Genomic DNA, 16,074 nt, shown 5'->3' with positions numbered 1-16,074 from the left:
CTGGTTCGCACAATTACAGGCCCACGTGATCTATTTATTTATTTAATTTTTTTAAAAAAATTTTTAACGTTTTATTTATTTCTAAGAGAGAGAGACAGCGTGAGCAGGGGAGGGTCAACGAGAGAAACAGGCTCCAGGCTCTGAGCTGGCTGTCAGCACAGAGCCTGATGCAGGGCTCGAACCCACAGACCGTGAGATCATGACCTGAGCTTAAGTCGGACGCTCAACCGACTGAGCCACCCAGGCGCCCCTCCGTGTGGTCTATTTAAAAAAAAATTTTTTTTTAATGTTTTATTTATTTCTGAGAGAGAGACAGCGTGAGCAGGGGAGGGTCAGAGAGAAAGATAGATTCTGAAACAGGCTCCAGGTTTTGAGCTAGCTGTCAGCACAGAACCCGACGTGGGGCTTGAACCCAAACTGTGAGATCATGACCTGAGCCGAAGTCGGACGCTTAACGGAGCCACCCAGGTGCCCCAGGCCCACATGATCTAGAAGCCACCACCCTGAGGCCACTGTAATAGTTCTACATTTGTCTTTTCTCTCGGGAAGAAGTCACGCTCTGTCTCCCAGGACAGACCCTACTTCTGTTCAAAGATACAACACGCCCCTTCCTCTCCCCTGTCACGACACAAAGCCCCCCAACTCCGAGAGGCCCGCACCCTGGTGTAATGCTCCATGAGCCCTCAAGACATGAGGAACGGACAGAGTCAGAACGTTTTATACACACGCACACACAACTCTTTAATGGGTCACTGAGGCCTTTTTATTCTGCAAACAAAACCGCAGGGGATCTCGCCTGTGGACACCTCGAGATGACAATGTAGTCAGACTCGGCTCCAGACACTTGGTGGGAAGTGAGGTGAGAAAGCACTGATCTGGACCAGTCATATGATTACAGAGCAAGGGTTGCCGGCAGGGTTCTAGGTGGCCGAGCCTGGCTTCTGCGGCGGCTCTACAGAAGCAGTAAGAACATCACAGGCAGGGGGGAGGGCAGGTGACTAGCAGAGGCTCCTGCCAGCACCGGCTGGGGGCCCCGAGTTGCCCGGGGGACGCCAGGAGCAGAGGTCTAACGAGCCGACTCAGGACCGCAGAGCTCGGGGTGCGTCGCCCGGAGCTTACTTGGCGAGGGGGTTTCTGAAGTTTCTGCCGGCGAACTTAGCCTTGCTACCCAGTTCCTCTTCGATTCTTGGGAGACAGAGGAGGGAAGAGAGAGAAGTCAGATCTCCACCCCCGAGGCCTCCGTTTCCCCACCTGGGGACAAGGTCCTGGCACTCGCCCAGCCTCCTCGCTGCGGCTCCCTGGAGGCGGCAGGAAGACGGGTGCATCGGGCTCCCAGCAAGTGGGGCACCTGCTGCCCCTTCTCCTTCTCCGCCCCCAGGGTTCCCCAAAGACAGCCTAGAAGACAGGTCAAGAATGCTACTTTGGGGCGCACGGGTGGCTCAGTCGGCTTAGTGGCCGATGTTGGCTCAGATCATGATCTCATGGTTCAAGCCCTGCATCGGGCTGTGTGCTGACAGCTCAGAGCCTGGAGCCTGCTTTGGACTGTGTCTCCCTCTCTCCCGCCCCCTCCCCTGCTCATGCTGTCTCTTTCTCTCAAAGATAAACATTAAAAAAACAAAAACAAAACAAAAAAAAAACCCGCCATTTTTTGGAATACAAGAAAAAAAGGTTCTTTAACGAACAGATGACCCAGTTTCTTCAAATAAACGGCACGGGGACAAAAGGAGGGGAGCTCCCGAATGAAGGGTTTGCATCCTGGTGTCGCACCAGGGACACGGGCCCCAGGAAGCCCGGGCACTCTCACAGCACAGTGCTTACGTTAAAAAATAAACATAAATGTTTCTCTGAGACATATGCTGAGGTATTTATAGGTGAAATCCTATGGCTGGAATGTGCTGGAAATTCCCCAGCCAAAAGGGAGGGAGAGCAGGCGTACAAGACGAGCCGTGCTCGAGCAGCGGCAGCCGCGGTACCCGCGGGGTGGGGAAGGGCGCGTGCTCTGCTGGTCACGCTCTGTCTAAGGAAAGGGAGATGTGGGCAGAGCTATGAAAGAGCTTTCTTTCCCTGCAGGACGGGAAAAAGGGACCAAAAAAAAAGAGGCAAGTTTCCATATTCAGGAAGTTTCCAAGGACACATTATGATAAAAAGGGACCAGGTATCCAGAAGCACTGAACAGCGGAAGCTTCCTGTTGCCCTGATTTCCCTGCTTCGCTGGGTCCTGGTTTCCTGTCTGCCAAACCCGGGCGCTCAATCACGGATCCGCAGAGGCCCCCCCGCAGCTCTGGCCACGTTCTCAAGGGGAGCCTGTTCCCTCCTCCACCAGGAGGTGGCAGCACAGTACGGCACCGGCTCCAGGCGGGGGGGCCCCACGGCGAGCTTCTAGGCCCAGAGCACCCCCACCTAACACTGCTGGCGCCAGGCCCCCCGGCCCCCGCCCCCCCGAGCTCCCGGGGGAGGGCAGTGCCCACGGGCTTGCTCTTTACCTGAGGATCTGGTTGTACTTGGCCAGGCGCTCAGATCGGCAAGGTGCACCCGTCTTGATCTAGAAAGGGGAAAAGAAAGGTCACGTGGGCTTGTCGCGGACTCTCCATCTTGCGGGCATTTGGGGCAGGACTTCTGGCCCTAGGAAGGAGGGGGTGCAGGGGCATCCAGGACCCCATCTGCCCCCCTCCTTCTGGTCTGCGCGCGCGAAGCTGAGGTCAGAGAAGCCAGCTCCTTACCTGCCCGGTGCAGAGCCCCACCACCAGGTCAGCGATGAAGGTGTCCTCAGTCTCCCCGGAGCGATGCGACACCATGACGCCCCAGCCATTGGACTGGGCCAGCTTGCACCTAAAGTCAGGCAACGACCAGATGGCTGTGACAGGGGACGAGAACTCCCACCTCCCCCTCCGCCCCCAGAGCCCCGGTCTCCTCTGTCCTCTCAGTCACGTTTGAAACATGGGGTTTAGCGTCCTCGAGGGGACAGCCTTGTTCCTCCTGACCGCATCTGCGACCAACGTTCTCCGTGTAAAATTAAATCTCGAGTCTGGAGCCAAGATGTGGTCAGGACTGGCCACAGGGCCCCACAGCCCCACCCCTGCCACCACTGCTTTTTCAGCAGCCACCGTGGTTCACACTGAAGTCCCGTGAGAGTCCCAGCCGGGAGCTCTGGCTGCGGCTCGTGCCTTGCCCCGTGACAGCCCACCCCCGGGGACACTCACGCCTGAAGGGACTCGGTCACGGAGCCGATCTGGTTGACTTTGAGCAGCAGGCAGTTGCACGACCTCTCGCTCACGGCCTTGGAGATCCGCTTCGGGTTGGTGACGGTGAGGTCGTCCCCCACCACCTGGATGCCCGCGCTGGCGGTGAACTTCTGCCACGCCTCCCAGTCGTCCTGGTCAAAGGGGTCTTCGATGGACACCACTGGGGACAGGAGGGCCACGTTTCGCCAGTGAGACCCCCGTGCTGAATGGCAACCGAGCCCCCTTCCCCTCTCGACTCGCTGCCTGCCCGACCTCACCCCTCTCCCCTGCAGGACAGGACCGGCTCCCCAGCCCTGCCCTGGAGACACTGTGCTGACCCGCTGGCCCCTGCGACAGCAAAGTCCACTGCAGTCCTGGGTGCCCTAGAACCGCTAAGTGGGACACTTTCCTGCCCGGAGTGGCCTGACTTTAGTGCCATCGAGAATACAGCATGGGCTCAGGTGGCCACGAGCTGGGCTGGTCTTGGCTCCACCTTGGGCACATTTTTTAGCTTTGAGTTTCATGCATGGGCTTCCTGGTCCAATTCCTGCTCCATCACTCGCTGCCCGCCCTTGGGCAAACCGCTAACCCCCTGTGCCTCCGTTTCCCGCCGCGTGAACCACTATGAACAGCGCCTACAGGGGCGCCGGCTCCCAGTGCGCGTCAATCACTGCAGTTCGGTTTCTCAAGACTCGCTCTCCTCGCCTGTGTAAGGGGCCAGGACCACCGCGTTTGCTCAGGTGGTGACAGTGACAGAAGCCCTCACACTCTGCAAACCGATCCCACGTCAGTGCCTGGCCAGCACCCCAGACCCACCTCCCGATCCTCCTGCTGCCACCGGCACCTCTGTGAAGCCCTCCCCTGGGGAGGCGGGGGCGCAGGCATCCCGCTCGCTGTCCCGGGGGCACGGCCACCGGTGGCGGGAGGAGGGGCGGCCCCGAGCACTCACCTGGGTAGTCCCTGATGAAGGACTTGTACAGGTTGCCCAGCTCGTCTGGGCTGATGTACCTGCTGGGGTCATCGGGAGACTTGAAGTCCAGGTCATACTTCCCCGACCTGAAGAACTCCGAAGCGGCTACGTCCATGCCGATAACGACCTTGTCGGTGTAGCCGGCCTTCCCGATGGCGTTCTTCAGCAGCTCCAGCGCTGGAAAGAGACGGTGGCCACAGATGGAAACCAGGCAGGGAGAGAGGAAGTTCCCCGGTGATGCCTGCCGGACGGGAGCCCTAACGGAAGACCACGAGGCGCTCGGGCCCGGCCTTCTGTTTCAGTGATGCCACTTACTTTCTTCTGCTTTGGAGCCAAAAACCATCGGTCACAGGCCCCTGGCAGGTAGGCACGCGCGCAACGGAGGCTTGGCTCTCCGAGGCTTCCTCACGGACAGACGCTCCCCCAGGCAGCGCCCAGGAGCGGTCGTGCCGGCCAAGCCGCGGCGACAGGGCCCAGCTGGCATCAGTCGCCCCAGGGAACAGGCTTTCAGCATCACTGAGGCCGGGGTCCGAGAGGGAGCCCGGAGTAGCGAGGGGGACCCCAGCCCCGGCTCTGGTTGGCCTCGCGTGGCAGCACCATCTACACGGACACAGGCGTCCGACGCCTGTTCCACACTGAAGATCTCCAAACTTACACCACACCATGCGAAAGGGTCACTTTTTTATAGGTCAGAATGGCTGAGCATCAGCTCTTCGTAGGACTGACCTGAAGGGCAGGACTGACATTTTTTTTCCACTGGCTGCCGCTGAAGGCAACAAAACGTGGTTGAGGCCTCTGTTCCTTCTAGAACAAAAAGCTCAGGTTTTTCCTGAGACTCTCTGCGTCCTCCTCAGTGCTCACACTGAACTCTGGGCCTAAGCATTCAAGGCCGAATGATGCCGTGTGAGCGCCCCCGAGGTGGGAGAGCTGAGGGGCGCTGCTCAGTCTGGAGGGACAGCAGCCCCAACACGGAGCGGCCTCCAAACCTTCGCCATCGCGACATACGCTAGGACAGGAGTGAGCTGTACGGACGCCTGCACCCACTGACGAGCCTACTTCAGACCAACCAGTTTGTGCGGAAGTCAAATTAATAAGGAAATCCCTTGCTATTTAAAAAAAGCCCAGTGCTGGCTCCCATCCCCTTCCCGGGACGCTGCCTGTAGGCAGTTGGCGAAATGAAGGTGGACAGAGCGACGGCCCCCGGGCGGCAGGTGCAGGCAGTGCCACGGGGCCTGGGGACCCCCGCCGAGGCCCTCACCTTCTTTGTTCTCCAGGATGTTAGGAGCGAAGCCACCTTCATCCCCCACATTGGTGGCATCTTTTCCATATTTCTCCTTGATGACGTTCTTCAGGTTGTGGTAAACCTCCGCCCCGATGCGCATGGCCTCCCTGAAGTTCGCCGCGCCGACGGGGAGGATCATGAACTCCTGCATGGCCAGCTTGTTGCCGGCATGAGAACCGCCGTTGATGACGTTGAAAGCCTGCGGAGAGACAGAAGTGCAGCATCCGGCCTACAGGGTCCCACCAAGCAGCCCCCTCGTGGCCGGGAGAGGGTCAGTCTCTCCTGGTAACCCAGCGACCGCCACCAGGCACACCCGCTGGCCTGGCTGCCACCTCGGCCAACACCCACACCCCAGCACGGCCAGTAGGATTTTCATCCCCCCCTCGGCAATCAAGGATGTGGGGTACAGGGGCGTCGAGTCCCCTGCTCAGGGTCACTCGACAGGCGGCAGGTGTTTGTGGAGGCGGGGCCTCCAGAGCTGGCCTGTACCCATGGAGCAGGCACGGTCACACGTGGAGGTCGGGATGGGGGGAAGCCTCGCTTGGGAAGTTCAAGGCCACTCACCGGAACCGGCAGGATGACTTCCGAATTGCCAGCCAGGTCAGCAATGTGGCGGTACAGGGGCACCCCCTTCTCGACGGCCCCCGCCTTGCAGACGGCCAGGGACACTCCCAGGATGGCGTTTGCACCAAATTTAGCTGGAACGAGAGAGTTCAAATGAGGGGTTTCTCACAGCGCTTCTCCCGCCAGCCTTCTGGCCCGCACCCCGACTGAGACCCACAACAGTCCCTCTCTTCACAGCACCCACTCCCCGCAACCAACCCGGAAACACCACCACCCGGTGTGGATTCATCTGCTTTCTCCCCAGAAAAGAAAGCCCTTCCTTTGGTCTACAGAATTCTGGCAAATTCCACGAACTGCCCGATTTACGATAAAGCAGAAGCCTCTTTGGGAGTAGCCCACGCACGTGCTGCCACCCGGTACCGCTCCTGATATTTAAACGCATGTTTGGTGTTTTAAGTAGTCCTCGTCCCCGTCACAGAGCCTAACGCGGGGCTTGAACTCACGACCCTGAGATCAAGAGTCCGATGCTTATCTGAGTGAGCCACCCAGGCACCCCCAAAACATGTTTTATTATGGTGAGTTGAGGGGCCCCGCAGAGCCTGGGGATGGTCACATCACACAGTCCCCGCACGGGGCCCCTCAGAGGGCCGTTGGGAGGCCGGCCGACTCCACCCCCATCACTCACATTTATTTTCTGTCCCATCCATCTCGATCATCAGTTTGTCAATCTTCTCCTGCTCCACGACGCTCAGTTTCTGTCAGGAGAAGGGAGGGTCAGCCGCTTGGCTGGGAGGGACCGCGCTCCCCCCGCTCACCTCTGTGCCCCCATCCGGAACCCAGACAACTTTGGAAGGGTCCCAATCCCGAGTCAGTTCTATACTATGTGCATCTGCGTGGTGGGCAAAAAGGGGGGGGCCAGAATCAAGAGAAACCGGGAGTCACAAAACTGCCCTTTGCTTGGTTTCGCGTTCTCAGACATTCTCCAAGCACTAGGGAGCCAACGAGGAACTGCGAGAGATGCGGACCCGGCATCCCAGAGGTCAGTCTACCTGGGGGGTCTGAGATGACACCATGGGTGTCCCCAGGCAGAGCTGCCTGGAACGTGCTAACTAAGGTATTACTACATATTAGTGCGAGCTTTTGGCTAATAAATAACAGAACTCCGTTCATGCAAACGAGCTGTGGTCCTCGAAGGTTAAGTGATGGGACCAGCACTCTGGGGTACCCTCAGTGACGGCGAACTTCACATTCTCGAGGGAGAAAGGACTTGTGCAGGGAGTCCAAAACCATTCAGCAAAATCCTTGATCACTGATCAAAATGACCAGGGGTCTTCTGGTATAAAGTAGTAAAATTGGTATACATATATATATTCTTTAATGTTTATTATTAAAGAAAGAAACAGTGTGTGAGCAGGGAAGGGGCAGAAAGAGAGACCCAGAACCTGAAACAGGCTCCAGGCTCTGAGCTGTCAGCACAGAGCTCAATGCGGGACTTGAACCCACGAACTGCAAGATCATGACCTGAGCCGAAGCTGGACACTTAACCGACTGGTTGAACCACCCAGGCGCCCCAGAACTGGTGACTTAAAGGGACACCTGGCCGACTCAGTCAATAGAGCATGCAACTCTCCATCTCGGGGCTGTGAGTGCGAACCCCACACTGGGTGTAGAGTCTACTTAAAAAAGAAAACAAAAACACCCAAAAAACTGGTGTCTTTAAAAACTGGCTCAAAAAAATTTACTAAAAGTCAGTATTATTTTAAAAACTTCCTAATTGATCATAACAGTCTACTATTTTATTTATAAAGTTCTTTGTATAAAAATTAAAATACAAGTAGAAAGCCATCTATAACTCCATCATGCCACGTTAATAACTTGACAACTTTTGCTTTTTTGACAAAGCGTGTTTGGCAAAAGTTAGCCATCAGCAAGGCAGGATGGCTTCAGGCAGATACCCCCCCCACCCTGGGAAGAGACCCGCCCAGGAGAGCCCTTCTCACTGGGTTAGTCACACTAGGGAAGGACACCAGGGCACAAAGGACACAGGGGGGTGGGGGGTGCCCAGGAGACCGGGTTGGAGCCGGCAGAGGAGCCTCGAGAAACTATCTGGGGACCAATTACCAAGGGCCAGGCTGAGGGGAGCAGGCTGGGGACAAACAACAGAGGCCGCCTGCCACTGGCAATCAGGAGGGACTGAAGGAGGGGAGGGACACACTCCAGAGCAGTACGGGGGGGCCTGTAGCTGCCTCTGGGCCCCAAGAAGGCTTCTCTGGCCAGGGGTCTTTAAATCCTTCCAGCCCTCACCAGCGCCCCGGGAGTTAGGGGCCTGAGGCAGGAGTGAGTTGGGGCGGGTGGGGGGGGTGCCCTCCCTTCTTCACCCTACTTCTATGACACACTGAGGCTCCAAGTAAAATTTTATTCAACCGGAGCTCTGCTGTTAAAAAGAGTCAGTAGAAATATAGTAAATAATTCCATGGTTCCTGAGAAATAGGCGGTCACCAGGGATACCAGGTTCAAAACCCAAGAGCTGCTCTTAAAACTTGGATCTTAACTTCCCAAAGGTAAAGACCGTTGAAGGGAAAAATCCGGAGACGGCCTGTCACTCTGACCCCACTTCATGCGCTGTTAGACGTGGACGCGGGCACGGGGTGGATTAGCAAAGGGGAGCTCATTCTCACGCAGGACAGGGAATCCAACGGCTCCTTTAGCTCTCAGAATAAGCTCTTCCATAACCAGGAAAGCCCACTGGCCTGGGAGACGCTCTGACGGCATTAACACATTAGTTACCGGGAGGCAGGTCCTACCTTGCTAATCAGGGCAGGTGCAATAGTTTTATTGATGTGCTCAACAGCCTTTGAGACACCTAGAAGGAACAATCAAACCACATTACCGACGTTAAGGAAAACCAGGCGTGAGCGGCACTGAGCGAACCACCAAGGATACGAACCCAGATATTCAGAAGCGCGCCCAGAGACCTTAAATGGGACCACTTTCAAATCCCCAATTCTCTGTCCCCCCGAAGTTGGGGTGTTTTCTGGCCCAGTCTGAGTGCTCTTACCTAGGACCCCCAAGGATTAGAGCCACACACAGAGCAGCCACCTCGAGGGAGGTTAGTCGGCAAGGGCATGCACTGGGAACCAGCCGCGGACGCTGAAGGATGCCCCGTGCATTACCTGTGTGCACAAGGCTGGTGCCAGGAACTCATTAATATACTTAACGGGTCTGGAGACACCTGACCAGTAGAGATTGACGGAGAAGGAAAAAAGACAGACTCAGAAGAGGACAGGCTGTGAAGGACACGGAATGAGAGAAGACAGAGGAGACAGGAAGGCAGGGAGAGTCCTCGGGGCCACGGGTTCACCCGCTTGACGGTCAAGGTGACGCTCAGCCCTGCTCGGGGGACCGGTATCCGCCTGGGAACCCGTGGGAGGTCGTCGCCACAGCGCCGGCCTTGGACTTCCCTAGGTCACTTCATTACCACCCCTTCCTTGCAGTCTTTTTAGGATTTTCCCCTAATGGCCCTTCTCTGAACCTAATACCACAGACACGGTGCACACCCGTTTATATACTGTGGCCCTTTGGAGGGCCATAACCCACAGTAATATTGTAGGATTTTTTTTTTTTTTTTTTTTGCCTTCCCCAAGAACCAATTTCTATCCCCGGGGTGACACTGCCCTGCTGAGAAGGCATGGTCTAGCCCCAGCTGCTCTTCTGTGATGTGGCCACACAGCCTCTGTGTACGGCAAGGCGGACTTTGCCTTGGTGAGTCACCCAAGAGAAAGATCGCACCGCCAGGACTGGTCTGCAGGCGAGCCATTCGCCAGGCCTTCCAGACAGCCTCCTGACAATAGCCGCCTGGAGGCCCCCCTACCCCCCTGGCCCCCCCCGGTCCCCCCAAGGCTCTTCCTCAGTATGAGGGAACACATCTTCTCCTTGCACTTCGACCCTAACCAGGACTTTTCCAGATCGGAGACCAAGCGCGATACAAATGAGCAAGAAACTCTTGCCCCCGAGTTTATAGGTTCAGGAAGGCTGGAATCGATACCCAGCTCTCCCCCCACCCGTGCAGGGTACACGCTCGCCATCGACACCACAGGCCAAATCAGAGGGCCGGCCTCAAGTACAAGGTGCATGGAAAGTCGGGGAGGCTGTGACGGGCTGGAGGCGAGGGCGACGCACGCAGCCACGCTCCGGAGGCAGGTAGAGGACCCGACCCTTACCTTTTCCCATATAGCGTGTCTTGTCATTGTCCCGGAGCTCGAGGGCCTCGTAGATACCAGTTGAGGCCCCGCTGGGCACAGCAGCTCTGAAGAGACCTGCATGTTGAGGGAGGGAGAGGAAGAAATCGTGACTGTGAGACACAGTCCCACCCACTCACTCACAGATGGCAGCCATCAGGAAACGCTTCCCCGCACCACCTGGGAGATCCAGACCGTCTGTCTCCCATCCCCTTCTCGTGGGGACCATTTCCCAACGCGGACTCTACGGCAAAGCCGGAGAACTTCTCTAGTTTCAAGAGTGTTCAGGCAGAGCCTCTCAAATGTTCCTGCACACAAATGATCACCTGGTAACCTTGTTAAAACGAAGGTTCCGAAACGGGGGGTCTAAGACTCTGGCCTGTACCTCCAACAGGCTCCCCGCCAGTGCCCTGCAGCTGGTCTGTGACCACGCCTGCGGCACCGCCTCCCGACAGAGATACGCGCAGGCCACGGATGGGATTGAAGATCCTCCAGTAGCTACGCTGAAGCCAGAAAGTAAAACCAAGGGCGCCTGGGTGGCTTAGTTGGCTAAGCATCTGACTCGGCTGGGGTCATGATCTCACAGTTCGTGAGTTCAGGCCCTGCATTGAGCTGATAACGTGAAGCCTGCTTGAGATATTCTCTCTCTCTCTCTCTCTCTCTCTCTCTCCCTAAAAAGAAACAAACTTAAAAAAAAAAGTAAAACCAAGAGAAATGAAACTATTCTTTAACCCACTACATCAAAAAGATTATCATTCAACATGTAATCAATAAAAAAGAATGAAGCTGGTCCAGGTCTGAGCTCGGGAACACTGGAATGCGATCGGGCCCTGCAGCACGCCGTCCCGCGCACGGGGGACCCGCCGTCCCGCGCACAGGGGACCCGCCGTCTGGCAGGAGCTGCGCTACAGAGCAGAAAAGTCGCTGATCTTGAAAAGGACAGTGTCAAGAAAGGCACTGCAGGCAGACAGGTTCAGGGGAGCAGGAAGTGAAGGCAGCTTCTAGAATCTACTTGAAACTGTAAGGGATTTCCCCACCTGAGACACAAGATGGGAAACGAACAAAGAAAAAAAAGAATCAACCAGGCATTTTAAATAAACGGTCCGGTAATCTGCCTGCATCACTGCAGTGACCTTGTGGGCAGCAGGACACGTGGTTTTCTGACATGCGCCCTGGCTTTCTAGATCCCCACCAGCACTGGAGGAGTTGCAGGAGCCGCGAAAGGACGTTCCAGTGTTGGCAAATGTCCCACTTGGGGGGGGGGGCGTGCCCAGGTGGGGACAGGGGCCACGTGCTGTCTGTACCTTTTGCTCCATTTTGCTGTGAACCCAAAACTGCTCTCAAAAGTAAATTAAAAAAAAAAAAATGATGAAAGCATCTTCACAAGTCCACGATTTCCTGTTTTTGAAAAGCATGAAGAGACTTGCAAGAGAAAAATTTCCATTCATTAAAAAAAAAAAAAAAAAAAAACACCTGGTCATTTTAAAGTATTTCAAAGAAAATACCCCCTTCCCCAACAATCTTTCAGTATCTTGAATCCTTTCTTCACTGTTGGTTAGAGGCTGTTAACTTCCCAACGGAAAGTTCCATGCTCTAAGCAAGCCAATCTTGCAAGACGCAAGGAAATTCCCAGCATCCTCTGCGAACCCGTGGTATTGGGCATGAAGCACATGCTGTGTGGAAACCCTGCTCGGAGAGCACCCGCCACAGCCAGGAGCCACAGGCAGGGCAGGAAGGGAAGGGCCGGACTTTCTACAGACCATGACTCAGCTCTGACTGGCGGGTCTGTGTGCTCAGCACCGCTAGGTGATTCTGCCTGAAGCTCCTTTCCTCCCCCACCCACGAGGTCCATTTAGAAACTGGCTCACACATTGTGCTCTCTCCAAAGAAAGAAGCTTTAATAGAAAAAGTCTCCATTTTAATATTTTCTCCATTTGGGCAAAGTCCTCCCAGGGGGACTTACAGCTAGGTATAAAACAAGAGCCTTTGGAAGGGCCCAACACCCAAATGTTAAGAACTGTCCCCAATTCTTGGTCTAAGAGTTATTTCTGGAAACAAGAGAATACACTTGCACTCCTCTGATCTTTCCATTTCAACGGAGAAAGCTCCATCTTACCACTCAGATCTGCTTTGCTGGTCAGGAGCAAGCTATGAAGCAAACTAGTGATGGGCCCTTTTTGGGACAAGGAATCGCCTTACCTCCCAACTCAGTGACCTAGGAGCCAACCTGCTTTCTGTTTTAAATACCAAGAAGCAGTAAGTCAAGGACCCCATGCTGGGCAACCTTCCCCACCTCCTCCCAGTGAGGAACTACAACCTACCAGCATGTGGGGATCAGAGGGAAAGGCTTTCACAACAGACCTTTCCTAACCTAAGGCTCTTGTCATTTAAATTAAAAACAAAAAAACAAAAAACAACGTGGAGGGTGGGAGCAGACCTGCAGAGAGGAAGGCTCACGTACCTTTGGAGGTATAGAGGTCAACCTCCACAGTGGGGTTCCCACGAGAATCGAAGATCTCTCTGGCGTGGATCTTGAGAATAGACATGGTGACTATCTGTGGGGAGACACAGTTCATACTTTCCATAAGCCATAATGCAGTGTTGAGTCATCTGTTCAAAGACTCGCTTTGGAAGGTTCCTGGACAAAGAAAGACTTTGTACTGGACAGATACTGGATGCGAGGCCGACAAAGGTGGGGAAGCCTGTGGGCCCTGGCCCTGAAGGCCCTAAACCCCAGCAGTCTAGGCCTTGTCCTCTACGTGAAGAAAGCCTGAAAATGTGTGCCAAGGCAGAACCAGAAACAACCGGAAAGATTCATGTGCTGCCGGCATGCAGAATGGCTGAAGAGGAGGCGGTTTGAAACGGGTTATTGTCAACAGTTCCCAGAGAGGGCTGGCATGGGAATGGAAAGGACCAAGTAAGGACCAAGGGGACATGAAGGTCATAAGCAAACCCACCTAGGACAAAACACACACACACACACACACACACACACAAATCCAAAACCAAACCAAACCACAAAAAAACCCAAAAAATACAAAAACCAACCAAACAAAAAACAACCCTGATGTGATCCAAGGAGGAAAATCTGGTATGTAGTGTAGCAGTGAATTAACAGCTGGGGACACAAATCACCAAGTTGGAGGGTAGCAGTAAAAGATATTCAACTGGTGGATACTGGATACTCAGAACTTTTGAAGCCAGGAGTGGCCTCGGCCTGTGCACGATCTTTGCCACCGCCAATTTCACACTTCACTGTACTTGGATCTTTACCAAGAAAGGACCCACAGTGATATCTAATTAGTATTTCTTTCAATAGGCATTTGACCCATTCAAAAAAAAAACCTTAATTATGAAACGTCCTAAGTTGAAAGTAGAATAAAGATTGTATCTTTGTTTTTTTAAAAAATTAAAAAAATTTTAAAAAGTAGGCTCCATGCCCAACGTGGGGCCTGAGCTTACCACCCTGATACTGAGTCACATGCTCTGAGCCAGCCAGCACCCCCCCACCCCCCCCACCCCCCTCCAAGAGTCCATCTTTGAATGCTAAGATACTCCAGGGAAAGTTTTCTTTGAAAGCACGCGCCCGTGTGCGCACACACAAAGATTTGCTGCCACCAAGAGCAAACACCAAGTCCTTAAAGAAAGCCCTTTCTCACCTTCCCCTCCAGGGACTCCCAAGGAAGATAAGAACTTCCAGGACTGAAAGCCGCCTAGTGGAATTGGGTGAGTGTCCAGAGCCATTATCTAGCTGGGCTCCTCTCCAGGATCTTGTCTGGAATGCTCTGAAGCAGCAAATGGCATCTTTCTTTTTTATGTTTCAAAATTAGACAGTGAAATCACTTCAGTGGCTTCACTAGGTTTTTAACAATAGAGTTTTATTCCTTAGTCAATAAAAAAAGGCATCTAGTTTTTATTATCTCACAAAAAGGCAAATTTGTTTACACATTTTTTTTTTAGCTTCATGATTTTGGTTAAGTTCGAATTTTGGCGTATTATGCCTGTGTATGACTGCCACCACCTGACAGAGTCCCTCAGGCACTTTGCTGCCAATCTCCCCCCCCACCCCCGAGGCCACCAGACTCACTTCATAGGTTTCAGATGCACTTTTATTTTTCTTAATGTGTAATTATTTTGGGAGAGGCAGAGAGAGAGACAGACAGATATACTTTTAAACACATCTTTATGACACTATGGCCTCTTAAGAACTCATTTTTTGTTTCATTTTAGAGATATTAAAACAAAGTAATCGACTTATTTCAGCGTGTGAAAATAAAATGCAATTTAAATTGGAGAGGAAACTATTCTTGAAGTCATTAACGTACGGTAGGCAGAGACCACAAGGAGGGCCGGTCTCCCCAGTTCATCTGCCTGCACTGAACCCCGGACCAGGGGCAGCACGTGTGGACCGCGGCGGTCCAGGGCCGAAGTGTGTCCTCGGCTGCGAGTCACCGATGGGCCACACCACCCAGAGGGACGACCACGTTGTAGGGGAAACCGCGAACAGGAAGTTTTCTTTAAAAGGCATCCTTTCTAAGGCAGATCGGGAGCCGACCGCGGGTGGCCAGGCCGGGCAGCGGGAGCAGCTCCAGCGTGACCCGGGCGAGGTCGCCTGGAGGGCTTTCCCAATTATGCAACGGTCCTGCCGCGGCCTCCCTAAGCGTAAGGGCCTCCTGAAGTTTCATTCATCAGTCGCTCTGCTCACCCCGTCCCCCCGCCGCCCGCCTGCAGGCCGAGGGCCCCCAGGCCGGAGCAGGGGCTGCCGGCGGGGGGAGGGGACCGCGGCTTCCGGGCATCTCTCCCGTCCCTGCCCCTTCCTCCATTTTAGGAAAGGCCCGGCGCTCATTAGCACCCGGGGTTAGGCCCGTATCTTCCCCAGAGCCCTGCACCCTCCGCGCCTGCCGCATCCTACTCCCGAGCTCCCGCTGCCCAGGAGGCCCCTTAAGTCCGTAATCGCGGGCTCATCAAATCCTGCCCCCGCCCCGGGCACAGCCCGGCGCCGCGCCCCTGGTCCCCGAGGCCCGCTCGCACGTGCCGGCCCGCCCCTTCCACGTCCCCGCGGGCCCCAGGGGCAGGGCCCCCCGCAGGCCTGGGCGCCGGCTCGGCAGCCCCTCCCCGAGCCCCTACCTGGCCGCCGGATAGCGCTGCCCGGGAAAGAAGCAGGGGTGCCGCAGACACCGAGCCGGAGGATCAGCCGCAAGGTCTCAGCGCTCGGAGGGCTCGAGGCTGGTCTCCGGGCTGCCTGCCCCGACTTCCTGCCCAGCTCCCAGAGGCCCCGCCCACTTCCCGCCCCCGCCACGCCTCCTCGCCATTGGCCCGGCGCGCCGTCATTCGGGCCCGCTCCTCCCTGGAGGGGGCGGGACTGCAGCGGCCGCCGTGGCCCGGAGTGGGAGGCGACGGTCCGGGGACGGGGAGCGGAGCGGGGCCGGGGGGCCCCGACTCCCCCGCCGCCGCTGCGTGGGGGTGCGGGCCAGCCCCCGCCCCGATGAGCCCCACACTCCCGCCCCGCGCTGGGACCTCTGGCCGAGCGGGGTCTGCGGTGCCGGGGCCCCCGGGAGGGGAGGGGCCGGGCGGGGCGGCCGGCATGAGGGTTCGGGGCTCTGTCACGTACTCCGAGTCCCGCACGCACGCAGCGTCGCTGCGGCGCCGCACGTCCGGCCCACGACCTTGGCGGCGACCTGCGCGGCCCGCCCCTCCCGGCCTGCCCTGCTCCGTACCGCGGGGCGGGAGACCCGGCCGGCCTGGCGGCCTCGACCCTGCGCCCAGGCCGGGGTGGCGGCGCCTCGGGGCGCGGTGCTG

At 56.0% G+C, this 16,074-nt stretch overlaps 1 protein-coding gene across 1 annotated transcript; it reads right to left on the bottom strand.

Annotated features, from left to right (window-relative positions):
• Positions 1-744: 744 nt before the first annotated feature.
• On the bottom strand, positions 745-15,532 carry ENO1 (enolase 1). The gene is made up of 12 exons (XM_039234952.1): positions 15,403-15,532; positions 12,737-12,830; positions 10,258-10,353; positions 8,842-8,900; positions 6,723-6,792; positions 6,038-6,171; positions 5,450-5,672; positions 4,171-4,368; positions 3,201-3,402; positions 2,721-2,829; positions 2,484-2,542; positions 745-1,185 (listed from the first exon to the last, which is right to left on the bottom strand). The coding sequence occupies exons 2-12, from the start codon at positions 12,819-12,821 to the stop codon at positions 1,116-1,118; spliced, it is 1,305 nt and encodes a 434-aa protein (XP_039090883.1). The 5' UTR covers positions 12,822-12,830; positions 15,403-15,532; the 3' UTR covers positions 745-1,115.
• Positions 15,533-16,074: the final 542 nt, after the last annotated feature.

The sequence above is a fragment of the Hyaena hyaena genome, unplaced genomic scaffold (genome assembly GCF_003009895.1).
Source record: "Hyaena hyaena isolate Hyena2069 unplaced genomic scaffold, ASM300989v1 scaffold_94, whole genome shotgun sequence".
Taxonomy (NCBI): Eukaryota; Metazoa; Chordata; class Mammalia; order Carnivora; family Hyaenidae; genus Hyaena; species Hyaena hyaena.
The sequence above is the reverse complement of the archived record's forward strand: the minus strand, read 5'-3'. Positions and strand labels throughout refer to the sequence as shown.